The sequence below is a fragment of the Penicillium cosmopolitanum genome, assembly GCF_028827165.1.
Source record: "Penicillium cosmopolitanum strain IBT 29677 chromosome Unknown utg000006l:49.0-5199605.0:1.0-5204138.0, whole genome shotgun sequence".
NCBI classification, from domain to species: Eukaryota; Fungi; Ascomycota; class Eurotiomycetes; order Eurotiales; family Aspergillaceae; genus Penicillium; species Penicillium cosmopolitanum.
Window position 1 is genome coordinate 1,651,742 of NW_026622676.1, and position 16,159 is coordinate 1,667,900.

The 16,159-nt window shown below is 46.2% G+C and overlaps 7 protein-coding genes across 7 annotated transcripts; 3 read left to right on the forward strand and 4 right to left on the reverse strand.

Moving 5' to 3' along the window:
• Positions 1-968: 968 nt before the first annotated feature.
• On the forward strand, positions 969-1,535 carry N7509_005157 (uncharacterized protein; the record flags this gene model as incomplete). Its single annotated transcript, XM_056629794.1, has 1 exon — positions 969-1,535. One exon carries the CDS (start codon positions 969-971, stop codon positions 1,533-1,535), a length of 567 nt encoding a protein of 188 aa, XP_056489096.1.
• A 258-nt stretch (positions 1,536-1,793) lies between these two features.
• N7509_005158 (putative G-patch domain protein) lies at positions 1,794-4,390 on the reverse strand (the record flags this gene model as incomplete). Its single annotated transcript, XM_056629795.1, has 6 exons — positions 1,794-2,852; positions 2,908-3,257; positions 3,310-3,370; positions 3,429-3,761; positions 3,844-4,148; positions 4,270-4,390. 6 exons carry the CDS (start codon positions 4,388-4,390, stop codon positions 1,794-1,796), a joined length of 2,229 nt encoding a protein of 742 aa, XP_056489097.1.
• A 1,004-nt stretch (positions 4,391-5,394) lies between these two features.
• Positions 5,395-6,027, reverse strand: N7509_005159 (uncharacterized protein; the record flags this gene model as incomplete). The annotated part of the gene is made up of 1 exon (XM_056629796.1): positions 5,395-6,027. The coding sequence occupies one exon, from the start codon at positions 6,025-6,027 to the stop codon at positions 5,395-5,397; it is 633 nt and encodes a 210-aa protein (XP_056489098.1).
• Positions 6,028-6,806: 779 nt separating this feature from the next.
• On the reverse strand, positions 6,807-7,877 carry N7509_005160 (amidohydrolase family protein; the record flags this gene model as incomplete). The annotated part of the gene is made up of 1 exon (XM_056629797.1): positions 6,807-7,877. One exon carries the CDS (start codon positions 7,875-7,877, stop codon positions 6,807-6,809), a length of 1,071 nt encoding a protein of 356 aa, XP_056489099.1.
• Positions 7,878-11,181: 3,304 nt separating this feature from the next.
• N7509_005161 (uncharacterized protein) lies at positions 11,182-11,599 on the forward strand (the record flags this gene model as incomplete). Its single annotated transcript, XM_056629798.1, has 2 exons — positions 11,182-11,430; positions 11,498-11,599. 2 exons carry the CDS (start codon positions 11,182-11,184, stop codon positions 11,597-11,599), a joined length of 351 nt encoding a protein of 116 aa, XP_056489100.1.
• Positions 11,600-12,205: 606 nt separating this feature from the next.
• N7509_005162 (fumarylacetoacetate hydrolase family protein) lies at positions 12,206-13,255 on the forward strand (the record flags this gene model as incomplete). Its single annotated transcript, XM_056629799.1, has 4 exons — positions 12,206-12,359; positions 12,421-12,530; positions 12,598-12,892; positions 12,957-13,255. The coding sequence occupies 4 exons, from the start codon at positions 12,206-12,208 to the stop codon at positions 13,253-13,255; spliced, it is 858 nt and encodes a 285-aa protein (XP_056489101.1).
• A 577-nt stretch (positions 13,256-13,832) lies between these two features.
• Positions 13,833-15,694, reverse strand: N7509_005163 (uncharacterized protein; the record flags this gene model as incomplete). The annotated part of the gene is made up of 6 exons (XM_056629800.1): positions 13,833-14,356; positions 14,454-14,744; positions 14,805-14,884; positions 14,953-14,999; positions 15,059-15,296; positions 15,378-15,694. 6 exons carry the CDS (start codon positions 15,692-15,694, stop codon positions 13,833-13,835), a joined length of 1,497 nt encoding a protein of 498 aa, XP_056489102.1.
• Between the last annotated feature and the right edge of the window lie 465 nt (positions 15,695-16,159).

Consider the following 16,159-nt stretch of genomic DNA (forward strand, 5'->3'; position numbering starts at 1 on the left):
TTGAACCAGAGTGGAACGACTGTATCTTCCAGCGGTTGATAGAGATCAGCAGGACCTTAGAGTCGGAGGCCAAGAAGATGATGGATTTGTTGTGTAAGGAGAGAGCGCTTTTGTCCCTGGGTGACTTGATGCGTATCCATCACTGGTGCTCAACGCCTTTGACGATGCGCCACTCGGCGTGTCTCCATCACCGGTACTACATTTGGACCTATCACTTGCCGGTGATAATTTTGCCGTTTTTCTGAATGAAGATGATTGACCTCTATGCACCAAATCAAACGGATCTGGATACCCTGGACATGTGCGGTTTGTTCTTATACATGCTCTGCAGTGAGGTCGTGTTTCATCGCACTTGGAGTGTCAGCCCGATACACATATTTCGATAGGGGCTATTTATTTACAGAGAGCATACCTTGATACGGCGCTGTCGACAGTTCTGACATCCAGTACTTGGCTTCCCCTGGTAAACCATAGCGTAGCGGATGGTGTGAGACGGATGTGGGTTTTTTTGAAGCCAATAAGGCAATCATGGGGATTTATCGAGACGCAACATCTAGTCTAGTTCAACGATACCCGACGACTCTCATGAAATAAAAATGCGGATAAGTATAATAAGTAGAATATTGAGAATAAATCGATATAGAAGAAACGGTCAGGCTGCTTCCATTTGGTTCTGGCCAAGCCGGTGTCACGTGGAGATCGGCCAAGATGCTCCGCCGCCTCCGCACGCGCTGTCAATCCCCTCCCCTCTCATCACTTCAGCATTTCAGCACTTCAGCGCCTGTCCAGCATTCCAGAGTTCGTGCGGTGACAACCCATCCCTCAATTTCAAGATAGAATTGCTGCCTCAAGTGTCAATTCCTCCGCCTTCGCCACAACCAGAATATCCAACGACCAGGTCGGGAATCTGTCTTTACAAATCTCAACAGATCTATATCCCCATACCAAGCAATGCTTTCCTTCCTAGGATGGGGCTCCGGCTCAAAGCCAGACACAAACACACCAGGTCCCAACGACAATGCGTCCTCGAAACAAGCCCAACCACCCCCTCCATCTCCCCCTCCGAACCATCAACACAACTAGCCCAACCACCCAAACCACAAGATAACACCAACCTCAAACTCTTCGCCGGAGGAGTGGCATTCTTCGCGTTCTCAGTATTCATCACCCGAAGAGCCCACATCAAAAAGCGCATCGCCGCCATCCCGCCATACTACACATCCTCAACCTACTACCAGCCCAATTTCAACGGCGCGATGGATTCATTCGAAGCGCTCAGCCTTGCCACGATCAATGTTATGTCCTTTGGAATGATGACTACCGGTGGTATCATGTGTATGCTCAATGTCAATGGGATCGATGATATGCGGCGGATCATGCGGGGTGGATTAGAAGGTGCTGCTCAGGGCAAGTCGGATGAGGAGCTTGAGAAGGAGGTTACAGATTGGGTTGCGAGCGTGTTTGGAGATCGCTTTGAGAAACAGCTTGAAGTTGAGAAGGCGAAGAAGCGTGAGCTGGAGGCAAAGAAGGAGTAAAGAAGGTCGTGCCAGGGGTGCCGCTGTGCTTTGCTTTGCTTTGCGGCGCCTGCGTTTCGGGATACATACTAACATACCATCACACTCTACTCTGCTCTTAATTTTACGATACCTTGTACAATATGCATCTGATTTGATATACTGAGCATAGCCTGTTGGTGTTCACTGCTGAAATATCATGAAGAAAATTCTCTGCTTCTCTTTGCCATTGTGGGTATGTTTGATATCATTCATTTATGGTACAGTTGGTCCTAGCTATCAGTGGTTCATTTGATCGTACCGCTGTCGAGCTGTTGCTTTGGTTTTTTCTAGGAATTCGTCGTAGCGGCCCCGGGTATTGCGAGCTGCTTCTTCGCTTGCATCACCCAGTTTGCTACCCTGAGCTCCCAATCCGACACCTTGCGCGTAAACCTCTGTAGCAATGGGGGCTGTGACACCTGTACCCTGTGCACCTAAGCCAGAACCGGCTGACCAGCCCATTTTGCTGAGTAGTGATGCACCCTTTGACGTTGTTTGCACTGGTGGTTCCTCTTCCTCCTTCGGAGCCGACGGTTTCGGTCGAGCAGCTCCAGCTCCAGTTCCAGCACCAAGCTTGCCCCGGCCAAATGCCTTTCGACGTTCTCGGGCACGGTCACGATATTCAGCTGTCGGTGGCACAATTCCATGTTTGATGAGTTTCCCCATGCCACGACTCTTCGCTTGTTCATTTTGTAGATTCTCTCGGTGCAGTGCACTCAGGCGTTCATGGCGATTGACATTGGCGGTGCTCTTAAATTGGCGCATGCACAAATAGCAGCAGTTGCGATTAAGGTCCGCATAAGACTGCGTCGGCGGGGCGTTCTGATCGAGAGGTTCCGATGGGGTCTCAATGACATTGCCGTCGCTGTCTTTTGGGATGCCGTGAAGCTCGGCGTGTCGATTGCTCCAGAACTGCAAGTGAGAGGGCATGGCAAGCTTCTTTGCATTCGCATTGGTTGATGCATCTGCCTTTCTCTTCTTGGCCTTCTCCGTATCCTTTTGTCCCTTAGACTGGCTTTCATCTTGGCCTGCGACAGGCTTTTCGCTCTTGGATTGGTCATAGCCGACATCATCTTCGGGGGATGACAACATGAGTTCTGTCACGTATCCCTCATCGTCCCAATACATGAGCTTTAGTGACGGGTTGGCGAGCGGGCTGAATGTGAAGTGTTCTGTACTGGGATGGGGGTCCATAACTGGTACGAAAACTCCCGCATGGATGTAGCTAACCAGGACTGGTCGGGATGAGATGGTGAATTTGTCAAAAGAATTCAATCGTTGAATAGCAGCTTGCGCATCCTATAAAAAGTACTGTCAGTGTGGCTGTATAAGTGGGAAGCGCGGGTCTACATACCATGACATTGGCAAACTCAGCAAACCCGTAATGCCAACTTTCATTCGTCTTGCGATCTCGGACCAATAATACACGCCGAATAGAACCTTCGCGGGCCCCAAGATTAGCATCTCCAGTTGTTGAAGCAACCTTGCCAGCTTTCTTTTGCGTGTTATTCGTGTTATCGTTATTTCCCACATTTGGTCGGTATAGTTTGGCGACGCCCTTTGCAAGGAGATCTTCGTTGACAGAACCTTCTAAACCTCTAATGAGGATGAATTGGGATGGTTGGTTTTCAGGTGCGGCGTCATTATCGCCATTGTTCACTACTTTCGGGGCTGGGACCCCGGGAGGACCAACTGGACCCAGTTCTGATGTTCATTAGCATCCAAGATTGCTGGAACGGACACAGGGTAAACTTACCAGGACGAGGTGCATTACACCGAAAGCACTTTGCACGGGTTGCGAAATTGACGACTGCACACTATAAGCTCGAGATTAGCATAGAACCCAACCCCAATGTCTTTCTGCAGAACCCATACCATCCGGCAAGTCCAATCCCCATCGGCTTTTGCCCGGGCTCGATCTTCCCGTTCACGACTGTATGCTATGCGAACCTTGGTACTGCGATCGTTATCTCCAGCAGCCGGGCCATATAGATAGATGCAGGGGTGGTTCCGTTCTAAAAAGTCCCTGGCGTAGTCGATAGTTCGGAAACGAAGGAATCCAAGACCTCGCGATACCTCTGCCAACATGATATCCATAAGTATACTAATCGTCTCGTCATAGTAGAAGTTCAGTCCACTAACTTGTGTGTCTGTCACGAATAACGCGGATTTCTTCCAGGCCGGTGATGTGGTAAGCTTGTTCGAGTTCTGCTGAAACCTGTACCGAGAAAGAAAAGGTGAGCAAAACGACTGACATTGAACGAAAGCATTCAAGCAGGAGGTAACTCACATCATCCTCTGACATATCCTGTGGCAGTCCGTCCATCATAATTTCTTTGCTCTCGCGACCAAAGCCCGACCCGCCTCGCCGAGGGCTGCGGCTGCGGCTATAGCTTCGACTGCGACTATAACCAGGCGAACGATAGCCCTCCCGATCACGATCTCGATATGTCTGCCGTCCTCGATGCTGAGGCGATCGTGAAGTTCGACGACGGTGATCGTCCTGGTCTCTGTTTTGAGGGGGAGCTCTCGCATCCCAATTCTCCGAGTATTCGCGCCTGCGATTGTCATGCCGTTGGTGGGAGCCAGAGTAGCCTTTTCCCGGGAAACAAAAGGGGTGATATCAGCCAAAGTCCAGAAAGAGGTGTAGTAGGAAGTCCTTGAGGTCAAGAGCCCATGGGGTTCTTGCCATGTCCATGCGGGGAGGAGGGTATACCGCCAGGTGAGCGAGATCTTGAGCGGTCATCGTACATGCGACCATCGCGATCATCACGGGGAGGATAGGCCCGCCGTTGCGGACCTGGGTTTTGTCTGCTGTCTTCGTATGGATGCACCATTGCGCATCGACTCGACCTAAAGGCGTCAAGGCTGAACGAGGGAGGCAGAGGCACTTGCGGAGTGGATCCCAAGGATGTTGGAGAGCTTGCGATAACGTGGCAGAATGACTGACCGCTTTGGGGAGCTGCGTTTACATGCTTTACTAGAAATGCGGAGTATAAAGAGTATTATATTGTAGGCAAATAATTTAGGGCAAAATTAACTGGTTATGCATTAAGTCTTAAACAAGCCAAAGAATTACGCATTGGCGAGATACCTCCATCAGGTTGAACGGTAATATAGTAGGCATTTAAGAGACATCCATGGATCTTGAAATAAATAAAACTTTTTGTTAAAGAATAGATCAGGATAATTAAGAAATTTATAGGGGAATCAGGCGGCAGGTCTAATATAACTCGCTGCTTACAAGTACTCATAGCACTAGTAAGGAGTTCAAAGAGGCTGTGGCGGAAATACCTCGGCATGAAGCACGCAGTATATTTCAAGGTTTAAGAATGTAAGAGACTCGGGGTACACCGTGACCGTGACTGACTTTAAAAACTTGAAGGGGACCACCTTTAATTTGAATTAGGATTACATATACTTTCACTTGGGTCAATTCGACATGATCATCTTTATGAAGGGTGTCCCAACTTATAATTATGCTAGCTCAGCAACAGGTCTCAATTGTGCCATGTGCTGGCAGAAATACTCGCGATTTCCACGGAAAAAGCGGCCCAAACGGGCTATCTGTCAACCTGCCAATCAAGTCCGGATGTTTACCTCAACTTGGGTAATATCTTACAATCAGTTTATCGAATTTACTACCAATGCCTCTTCCGCCATACAAAGACCAGCTGTGGGCGACCATCATGATCAGGGAAAAACAATCCATAAATATACTCGGCGGACAAAGGTAACAAGTCACATTAGGCACAAGTTGTAGATTGTCTTATGGCAAATGAATTTGGGAGCATGTATCCTCCCATTCCGGTGGCTTCTATCGAGCTTGCAATGCCTACCCTCAGGGTACAGAAGCATCAGCCCAGCCATCTCCTTCACGCAGGTAGTATTCGATATCATGTTCAGGATTTCGAGTATTCTCATCTAAATGCTGGCCATCCATGAAATTGAGCAAAAGTTGAGTTGTCCATGAAGCCCTTTCGCGAATTCTGAAAGGAAGAACCTCTCCCTTGTGATTCACGGCCAAGAGCAACATCCATCCCTCCTCGCACGACTTACGATCAGCGACAACAACCATAAGTGATTGAAACATATCTGGCTCGGGTGGTATCATATAAGACTCTGTTGGCCAATTGCGGTCTGAGAGACCGTCCAACGTATCTGGTTTGTTCATTAAGGTTGTGATCATATATGATGGCACAGGGCCTGGCGTGCCGCAAGCGAATCCATCGATGAATTCGGGACTTTCGTCTTCATCGGGCACAGGGTTATTAGAACTGTATTTTTCGTTGTCATAAAAGCACTCTTGATCCAAAATATTGTCGAGGTTATCTTCAGCAGTAATTGAGCGGATACGCCTATATCCCGCGTCGGCGGCACTCCGACTAGCCGGATCGTCTTTTCTCCCAAACGATGTCCGAATCCAGAGTATTGGTAATGTTTGACCATCTCTTGCGCGTTCCTCATCTGACATAAACGTGCGAGATGTATGATGCGAAGCGAAAGGGATATTTCTTCGATGGAAGAGAAGTTGAATTCTGGAAGAAGGTGAGACCCAGGCACGAAACGGAAAAAGGAGATCTCGCAAAAAGCGCGGGGGTGATTGGAGCTAAATACTAGCATTATCGTGGATACGGGGACTGTAAACGCCACCTTGAATCTATACGCCAAGGAAGTGCATTAGTATCTAACACCATGTATTATCACATTAGAAATTTCTAGAATAAAATGCCCTTATTCGTTCCAACATTCCTTTTCTTTCTCATTTCAATTCCCGTTGAGTGACATGTCTCAGAAACCCGAGTAAAAAGAGCCCTTCCAAGACCCCGCGTATTTGGCCCCCATCACAATCTTCTGAAAGTCATGTAATTTGTTGATGCTCGATGCCTCGGGCCACCCAAGATTATGTTACAGCTGTGTTTATAGGCTGGTAGGGCCCCCTGTCGCGTAGGTTCGTTTGAATTTTGCCAGTCCCGTTTCAGCAGGATTGGCCTATCCGCGGGGGCCAGATTGTGGCTAGAACGTGTATAGCCCGAGGAGAGGGCCTGCTGACCGGCATATTCTAGTAGATTGAATAAGTCTGGTTTGAGGCATCTACTAGTAATCCGTAAAAAAAGCACGACTGATCGGTAAGACTATGGTACGGCTAGTATAACATTCCAAGATAGAAGATAGGCATGAATACTATTTGAATGTCAAATACTTTAGATTGCTTCCTGGTCCACATAGTAACGTGAACTATTGAGTGTGCCATCAGCAGCATTCTTGGCCTGCAATCCAAACCCTGGTTATGGATCTAGTTGCCTTAATATCTTCAATTGGGTTGTCTTGAATCAAGATCAGATCAGCCCGATAGCCAGGTTTAATGACTCCACGATCATTCAAGCCAAAATACTTTGCTGGGAGAGACGTGGCGGCCCGGAGAGCCTCGGTCGTTGATAGCCCGCAATCGACTAGTAATGCTAGTTCTTCATGCAGACTGATTCCGTGCGAGACATTTGATGGTACGCCGGCGGCCTTGTTGGAATCCGTACCGGCCAGAATAGGAACACCCGCAAGGTGAAGCGCAGCCACAGTTTTACGAGCATTTTCGAAGTCCCTGCCAGTTGCCCGAGCCACCCCTATCATCATAGTCAAGGTTGGAATACTGATGCGCTTACTCTCGAGCATTCGTTGGATATCCTGATCAGTTATAACACCATCAAGAGGAGCATGAGTGATGAAGTCAACACCAGCAAGTTGAGACATCTCTGTAGCAGTTAGACTGACAGCATGAGCAACAACAAGCTTATCGCCCAGGTGGGCGTTGGCGACGAGGGCATTGAGAGTTTCTTGATCGGGCCCAGGCACATCGGCGACTATTTTGATATAGTCTGCCCCCTCTGCAATTCGATCGGTCACAAATCGTTTGGCTTCAACTGCATTCGAGACCAAAGCGTCGCGAGGCAGAGTAGGAATGCGGCTATGGACACTTCCGGGAGCTGTGGCAGCGACACCGCAACCCCGGATGTCAGTTACGCCTTCCCTACCGCGGAGTGATTGAAGGAGCTCGATCGGCCAAGTTGCCATGTCGAGTGCTGTGGTGACGCCGAACTCGGTCATTCGCGCGAGGTCTTCTGGTCCATGCAAATGGATATGACAATCTATCAGACCTGGTAGCAGAATAGCACCCTGGGCATCGATAGTCCTGTTGGGAATTGCGTCCGGTCCGCCAATCAATTCTCCATCAATAAAAACAGTGCTCGGATCACAGATCCTCTGCCCATCGAATACTCTGACATTGGTAATGGCAGTAACGGGGTTTTCTTGCGTAGCTGTCGACATGACTCGGAAACGAATGCTGACTCGGATGGGATGTGAACAGATACCTTTGAGGGGAAAGGGCAACGAGTATTCGTAAGCTTCTCAGAAACTGAGTCCGACTGTATTAGTTGCTGTAGAGTCAGGTCGATGTTTCACCCGCATCAAGTAGAGTCAAGTCAAGTAAATTACCTAAAACGTTCGGGCCGAACCAAAAGGGAATAAGCGTAGCTGTCTCCTGCCGATCAAGCTTTCGGCCCTCCAAATGACCGACACCGATCAGTCTTATATCCGAGTGTGTTTGATAAATTGATTGTCGGAGACCGGCGCTCCAATTTCCGACCTTTCAATTTTTTTTTTGGAATTCGATGGATCTAGTTGCTGCGTACGGAGTATGCCTAAACCTTTTTTCTATCTTTTTTTCTTGCGTTGTGGGGTGGAAGTGGGATCTTCCGCTGGATCCCGGGCGTTTTTTTTACGGCGTGAATATGAGGAAGGAAAGTTCAGATGCTCATATCATCATTGGCAATGAAATATTGAAAATAGAATCTAGATAAATGACCTGTAGATAAAACGGAAAATAAAGCGATGAAACATATGGTTAATTGGCCAGGGAAATGCACGGTGGCAGTCTGGAAGACAGGCCGTTCGGTCAAAACGTCAAGGAACACCATATAAAAACTAGTGATGACTAGTCACAACCTGTCGTGCATTCAAGGGGACCGAGGGTACCAGAAAGAAAACAACTGTCTCGTTTGAAATGATAAATGATAAAGACGAATGTCAAAGCCAACAAGATAGTTGTGCGAAATTAGTTAGTATGGCTTGTGCTGCGCAAATATTGACAAGATGGAAAAAATGAATTCAAGTTGATTCCTGAAATTACAGAGCCCAGCCTGTCATGTTCTGTGGCAAAGTTCATCTTGTTAGGGTGGCTAAGGGGGTCATGTGTACTATGCCAATGTATTCTACGAAACGAGAACGGCGATGCCAAGTCTGAGACGCAACTCTGTTTCCCCGCACAATCTCTTACGCCTCCCCACACCAACTCAAGTCTTGCCATCTCCATCATTCCAGATATCTATGTCTCTGAGCACAGAACGCTCCAAGATAACACAGGCCTGCATTCACTGTAGGAAAAAGAAGGTGAAATGTTGGTTACCTTACTGAGATTGTCCGAAACTTGCTAAAAATCCTCTACATAGGTGATGGTACAGTCCCTTGTGGGAATTGCATGGTACGCCGTATTCTAATACGGTTTTTGAGGGAAAATTTAATTAAACTTGGCTATAGGACCGCGGGCAGCAATGTAGCTATCCAGTATTGCGACGAAGAGGGCGCAAAACTCACGAAGAGCGCGTGAGACACAGCGGTGCCAACAGAGTTGAGACAACTCAGCAAGTTGAGCCTAGCAACCGCAGTGAGTATAATATGTTTGCCAACATAACACCACCCAGTCAACCATCTTTTACATTCGGTGAAGGGAGACAAGTACTGCTACACCCAGAAAGTGATCTAGCTGGGCCCAGCCAACATTCTCCGCATATAAGGGAGGAAGCGGGATCAGCGGATCGCTCGGCAACTAGGGGACTGGGAGCTTCTGCAAACCCGCATAACACATTGTTATATGAAAACAATGAAGATGATATTCAAGAAAGGCCTCTAACCCCTCGAGACTCTGAAATCGATCGAGAGGAGGCTACGATGGACCTCCAAGCTGTACGTCAAGGATTCAATGCTCTGCGTGCTTACTTTCTTTTAACTAATTGAAATCATAGGTGAACTGGGAACATCATGGTTCGTGACAATAATATTCCTCTAGACTTATGAGACATCCAGCTGACTAGAATAGGACCTGGATCATGGCTTTCTATCTGTTCCAACCCTGGATTACAGTGGGTCTGCGCCAAAGTCGGGACCACCAGGTTTCATCAAGTTGCTCATGGATTGGTGATGGATTGGACAAGTCGCTTGACGCTTGATCGAGGTACTCTTCGTGAAAGAAGTCCAGAGCCAGACATACAAACTGCTTGGCGCTATACTTCAGGTGTGTGTAGGACCTTTTCTCTTTACATCAGCCAGCTAACCTGGTAGCTTATTTCGAAAAATCACACGACAGCATTTTCGGAGCCATTTTTAGGCCCGATTTTGAAGCACGTCTGCGATCGCATTTCCAGAACTCCAGCAAGAATGACGATGCCGCCTGGTATGCTCTACGAAATGCTGTTTATGGAGTTGGATGTCGATCTTCGGGGTCGATGGACCAAGCTAGAAGTTTTGAAAAAGTCCAGCAAGAATCTTTACAGTTCTTCCACAACGCGTTTTCCGTTTTATCGGATCTTCTATACTTGCCAAATGGCCTCATGGCAATTCAAGCTCTCCTTGTGATGGTAAGTAAATTTCCACAAGCCCCGAGAGTATTTGTCTCTGACTTGACATGGAGACTTCCTTTGCGGAGCTTTTAGGAAGCCCGGCCGTTGAATATATGCTCTGTTCTTCCGCCGCTCGGCTTGCACAGTCCAAGGGTCTTCATAGACAGCCATCGAAGCTATGGAAACTCCCCACTGTAGAGATCCTCCATAGAAGCTGGGTTTTTTGGACTGTATATTGCTACGAAAGCTATATTGCCTTGCGGTCCGGTCGCCCATCTGTAAGTATTAACTTCTGACAGCTCTTTGAATGTTCCGATTATGGGTTACATATCAACGGGGTTGGTAGTACTACTCGATATTTGCTAACAAATCAATATAGACTTTCGACGACTCTGAAATTAGCTGTCAGATACCTAGCCGAACTCCCGAAGGGAGCACGATAGATATTGAAGTATTTTCTGCTATTATATCTCATGCTAGGATATGCTCGGGGATGATTCAACAGCTTTTTTCGGTCAGGGCGTTCAACCAATCTCCTGGGAAACTAGTCGAGATCGCGAGAAAACTGGAAGATAGGCTGGAGGAGTGGCGAAATCTCCTCCCACCTCATCTTAAAATTCCGCAAAATACTGAATCTTCACCTTCAATAACATCTTATCGACAGAGAGTGAATATATTACGCCTAAACTATCTGTATTGGGGTAGTGTGATTGCTTTACATGCGATCTTCCACTATCCTTGGATAGCCTCAGCTCTGACTCGCAAAGAGCCGCACTTCGATGATCAAATCTCAAGAAGCTCTAACTTGGCGGCTGAGGCATCGAGGGGGATTTTGTCAGCCCTCAAAGATACTTCATTCGACACAACCTTTCCATCGCCGTGAGTCATCCTTATCCTCGGTCCCGCTTCTTTCCCCAATATTTACTAATGACCCTAGAATTGCATTTTATTACCCCATGCTTGCTGTGATCAATCTGTTTGTTTACATTCTCAAGAACCCAGAGAGTGCCACGGTACAATCGGATATGGCGCATCTTGATCTCGCCGCCGGACATTTTGCAAAAGTTCGCTTCTTGACCGCGTCGCAAGTATCCTTCGAGTTTCCTCGCGAAATTATTGGTCTTGCAAGCAAAGTCGTAAGACTGAAATCCACACAATCAACTGTAAATGCGATTCCAAGTTTCCCGGAAGATACCTCTCCAATGGTAAGTGATTCTACCTCAATTATTTCCAGCAACCTCTTTTCCAATAGCTTTTCTAATATCTTTCTAGGATTCGGTATTTGATTCAATTGTCGGAATTGATGAATTGAATCAACTCTCGACGGACCTTTTTGATTACTTTCCTGAATCGGGGGATATGATCTTTTTTTGAAACATATTCATACCGAAAATTTAATTATTCAAGTGATTGTACTATAGGGAGGTATTTGATCATGCCTGTTTGACCTTTCTGTTGCCCCTTTCAAAGGCAGATTTCCGATAAATACTAGTATGAGGACAGAATCTGGCATCGAGAGCCATAATTTTACTTGCAACAAATGAGGCCATTTTTGTCTGAGCTTTGATCCATGTGTTGTGAACCTTGGAAGTTTAACATAAGTTGACAACTCTTGACTTATCGCGCACATGTTTCCGTCATTTTTTCACAATTTAGAAATATGATGTATTCTAAAGTACTAGTAGTTGACAGGAAAGAAAGACACATTGATGACGAAAATCGCGGGAGTCCAGTTAAAGTAACAAATAGGTTAATAGTTTGTATTTAGGGTCACTCCCAGATCGCAAAACACGCGGCTTGTAAAATCCCCACCTTCGCCCGCGGACCTGCGACTTTCCGTACAAAAGGAGTCGGCCCGAAAAAGGACCGCGCTGACTGGTACGGCAACATAAAAAGCTTATATTTTTCCGAGTTTATAAACAAATATATCATCCGTTATATATGCATGATCTAACTAAGAAATCTACGTCTACCATCAAAATGGAATCTTGGACGCATCTGATTCGTTTTGTAGCGGTCGAAGATGGTAAAATCCATCTGGGCCAACTCGTCGACTCGAATCGCGATGTCGGCGAGGACTCCCGAAATGGATATCCAATCCATGCACGTCTCATCGAAGGTTCTATCTACGACGGTAAAGTCGGAGAAAAAGTTTTACAAGTCCGACAGGTGCGCTTTTCTACTTCCCTTTATAGAAAAAGACACGCAGTCACTCAAAGTTTGCTTCCAGCTGTTGTCGCCGATTGATCCAAAATCATGTCCTTTCATTCGTTGTATTGGACTCAACTATAAACTTCATGCAAAGGTGTGTAGCTCGTTCAAGCTCCTGTTTAATCTTTCTACAGGGGGTGGCCTGCTAAGACATGCTATAGGAAGCGAATTTTCCAATTCCTACGGTTCCCGCGCTTTTCTCAAAGCCACGAACGGCGATTTCTAATCCATATCCCGAAACAATCAATATACCAAAGTGTGCCCAGGATGGTACGAGTGATTATGAGGCCGAACTGGTCATTGTGATTGGAAAATCTGCTCGAGATATCACCGCCGAGCAAGCACCCAATTTTATTCTAGGGTACACGGCAGCCAATGATGTTTCAGCGCGAGCCATACAAATGAAAAGCGCAATGCCTTGCTTTTCAAAGGGAATGGATTCAAGCTGTCCTCTTGGTAAGTGTTATAGATCTGAACACGTAGTGAGCATTAATCTAACCTTTCTGCCTCATTATCACAGGGCCTTGCCTGGTATCCCCTACTGCTATCCACGACCCTCAGGATCTGTCAATCGGCGCAACCTACAACGGTGTGACAGTTCAAAATGGAAATACCAGTGACATGGTTTTTGGAGTATATCAATTGGTAGCCTATTTGTCTCAAGGGACTACTCTCGAACCCGGATCAATCATTCTGACCGGAACTCCGCAGGGAATCGGATATTTCCGATCTCCTAGAATATTTCTAGACGATGGAGATGATATTCGGGTTCATATTGGAAAGATCGGCACTCTAATAAATAGAGTACACTATGAGTAGCCTGCTTCTACTAAAATGACTTTGGTATGGGTTAGTTACCACTTGCAAAAAATAGTTTTCTTTCAAATTAAATTCCATAAGCATCACAACCTCCGAAGTTATTGTATTGAATAGACAGAAGATAAGTCAACTGACGCAAGGTCAATGCTTGAAATCATCTAGGCAATAGGGTTCGAAATGTGAACAGTCGAGACACTTCAAGTTGCGTTTACCTAGGTTTTAGTTTAGGTTGGCGGATCGTCCAGATTCATTGTACTACAAGTTACCAATACCAGGTGGGTCATGTATAGACATACTAGTAGTTTCCAAGGTTGTTCTAATATATATAACTTTGGGCAAATAATTCTATAGATGCTAATAACTTTATTTTAATTGACTCTGAAGATCGTATAGTTAACCGGTCAAAAATTACTATCATACTTTGAAAGCCGTATCCGTTTTCAATGTGAGACCAATTGTCCCAAGTGAATAACAATCAAGTTTTCGAAAAAAGTTGAATCTAGATTTGATTTTGATATCCAAGTCTTAATCCAGCTACTCCTAACGGGTGGAGTCTCCTGATTAACATGTGAATTATCTAGTCTGTCTTGAAGTTCAGTTCCCCACCCCAGCTCCTCAGTTGCTTGCCACGCAATTGTAAAAGAATGATTATAGGAAAGACGGCTGCACAAATAGCTGCTTGGGTTCCAAACGCCACTTCTGCGCCCACACGTTCGACCCATGAGACCTGGAAGTAGCTGATAATAAAACCACCCGCAGTTCGCGAGAAGTTGATCCACATTCCAACCTCACCGCTAGCTTCAGGGTAGGAATTCAGAACATACATGTTGACACTGGCTGAGTTGAGAATCATTCCAAATGTATATAGCCCCCAGCCGAGCGCAACGAGCATGTAATGGTAATGCCGTTGTAGCGAGAACCCAACTATAACAAGACCCGAAATCATGAAAGGCATCGCAAGCCATACAATAATTAACCGGGCCTCGGGATCGAAGTTGCCTTTATTCCGCCGGATATATAGTCTTGCCAGGATATCGTGCAACCAGTGACCTGATATGTATGCTGCTATGGATGCGACAGCAGGGGCAAAATACATGAAGCCTGTCATATTATACATTATCAAAATAGGCTCAGCAATCCAATAGTTTCCGAGGGATTTAGTTCATTGGATAGATAAGAGGGATTGTTTCACACATACCGGTCTGTTTTGGCCAAAAACCGTAAAGAGAGGATAAGAATATAGGAAGTGTAGCATTTATCGCAACGAGCCATGCGAAGATGCAGACATAGTAAAAATTGGTAAGTAATATGATTGGCTTGATAAGAACCTTGAACGACCGGCAAAAAGCTTCACTCAGTGTGTTGCGACGACGACGTGATCGCCATTGCTCGATACCGACCAGCCGCAGCCACCTGGACTGTGAAACTGGCTGTTCCGAGAGAGGAATATTGCGATCGTAATATGTTTCCTCGCCAAACAAAACAACGGCTAATAAAGCCAAGCCAGTCATGATCGTGTAAATCCAAAATGGCCACCGCCATGACAGACTCGTGATCATAAAAGAGGCAAGAAGCGGCCCGAGAAAAGGCGAAAGGATCACACAGGATTGCCAAAGATTGATTTTGCGCCTAATGTGGGTCAATTATTAGATTTGAATGATGATGGATTTCAAAATGACGTAGTTGAAATTCCTTACGCTTGCTCGTGAAGGAAGAATAGATCCTTAATGAACATTAGGCCACCCTATTGAAATATTATCAGCGTGAGAAATTGAGACCATAATATGCGAGAAAAGAAATTACCCCTTGAGCGACCCCTGAAAAGAAGCCATTCATAACTCGCGGCACGAAGAACCCAGTAAATCCAATAGAGCCCGCTTGGCCAGCAGATGTTGCGAAAGCAAAGAGCGTAAACCAGAAAAGGACTGGCAGTCGACCAAAATATGCAGACAACATAACCGCAATGACTCCTCCCGCGCCGACCATAAATTGGTTTCCCGACTGAGAATGGTTAACTTCATCTGGGGTAATTCCGTACTCTCTGCAGAAAATTGAAATAAGACCAATACTCTTTAAAAATTGAAAAAAATTCTAAATTTGCACTCATGGTGGATGTACTTACTCTGCTTGCGGCGCCAAAGTCGCTGCCCCAGTGACGCTACCATAATCAGGCAAAAAGGAACATGCCACAACAATTGCGAGCATGGTATGCCTTTTCTTAAAACTCCAATTCAAGGGATCCTGGGGGTCTTCTGAAGGCTCAGGAATGAGAACAATATGTCCGTCAGCGCCTGTTTTTAATGCTTCTGCTTTATATGACTCTGGGTCCAGAAATACGGCTTTCTGGTCTTGGATACCAGGATTCGCTGGATCAGTGATCTGATTTTCCAAGAATTCCGCGTGGTGAATTGAGGCGTTGGCTTTGGCGTTGGCTTCCATCTTGACTTAATTATAGTGTTCGGGTTTCTCTTGGCTTTGTACTGGTATATTCAAACCTTGGAATAGCATCCTTGTGGCGGGCGTCTTAAATATATTTTGACATCGACGTACCTACTAGGTATACTATTGGCAGCTGGGGAAAGCAACAATGGAAGCTAGTAATACCCCGGATTCCCATATTCCCCGCAAAGCGGACCCGAACCGATGGGGTTAGACACATCATCATGGATCTCTCAACGCATTGGCAAAAAGTCAAAACGTCGCTTCGCGTGGTGACAATTCTAGCTCGTATTCGGCGAGTTACTGTTTGATGTGCCCGGGTTTCTATCGCCATTCTCTACTACTTCTAAGTTTTGAACAAATGATAACAATGCAGTTTGGATTTCAAAAGGGAAAATTCCAATTAAGAAAAGGTGCCTTGTAGATGCATATATTCATGGTTGGTTACTGGATGAATATTCTGGA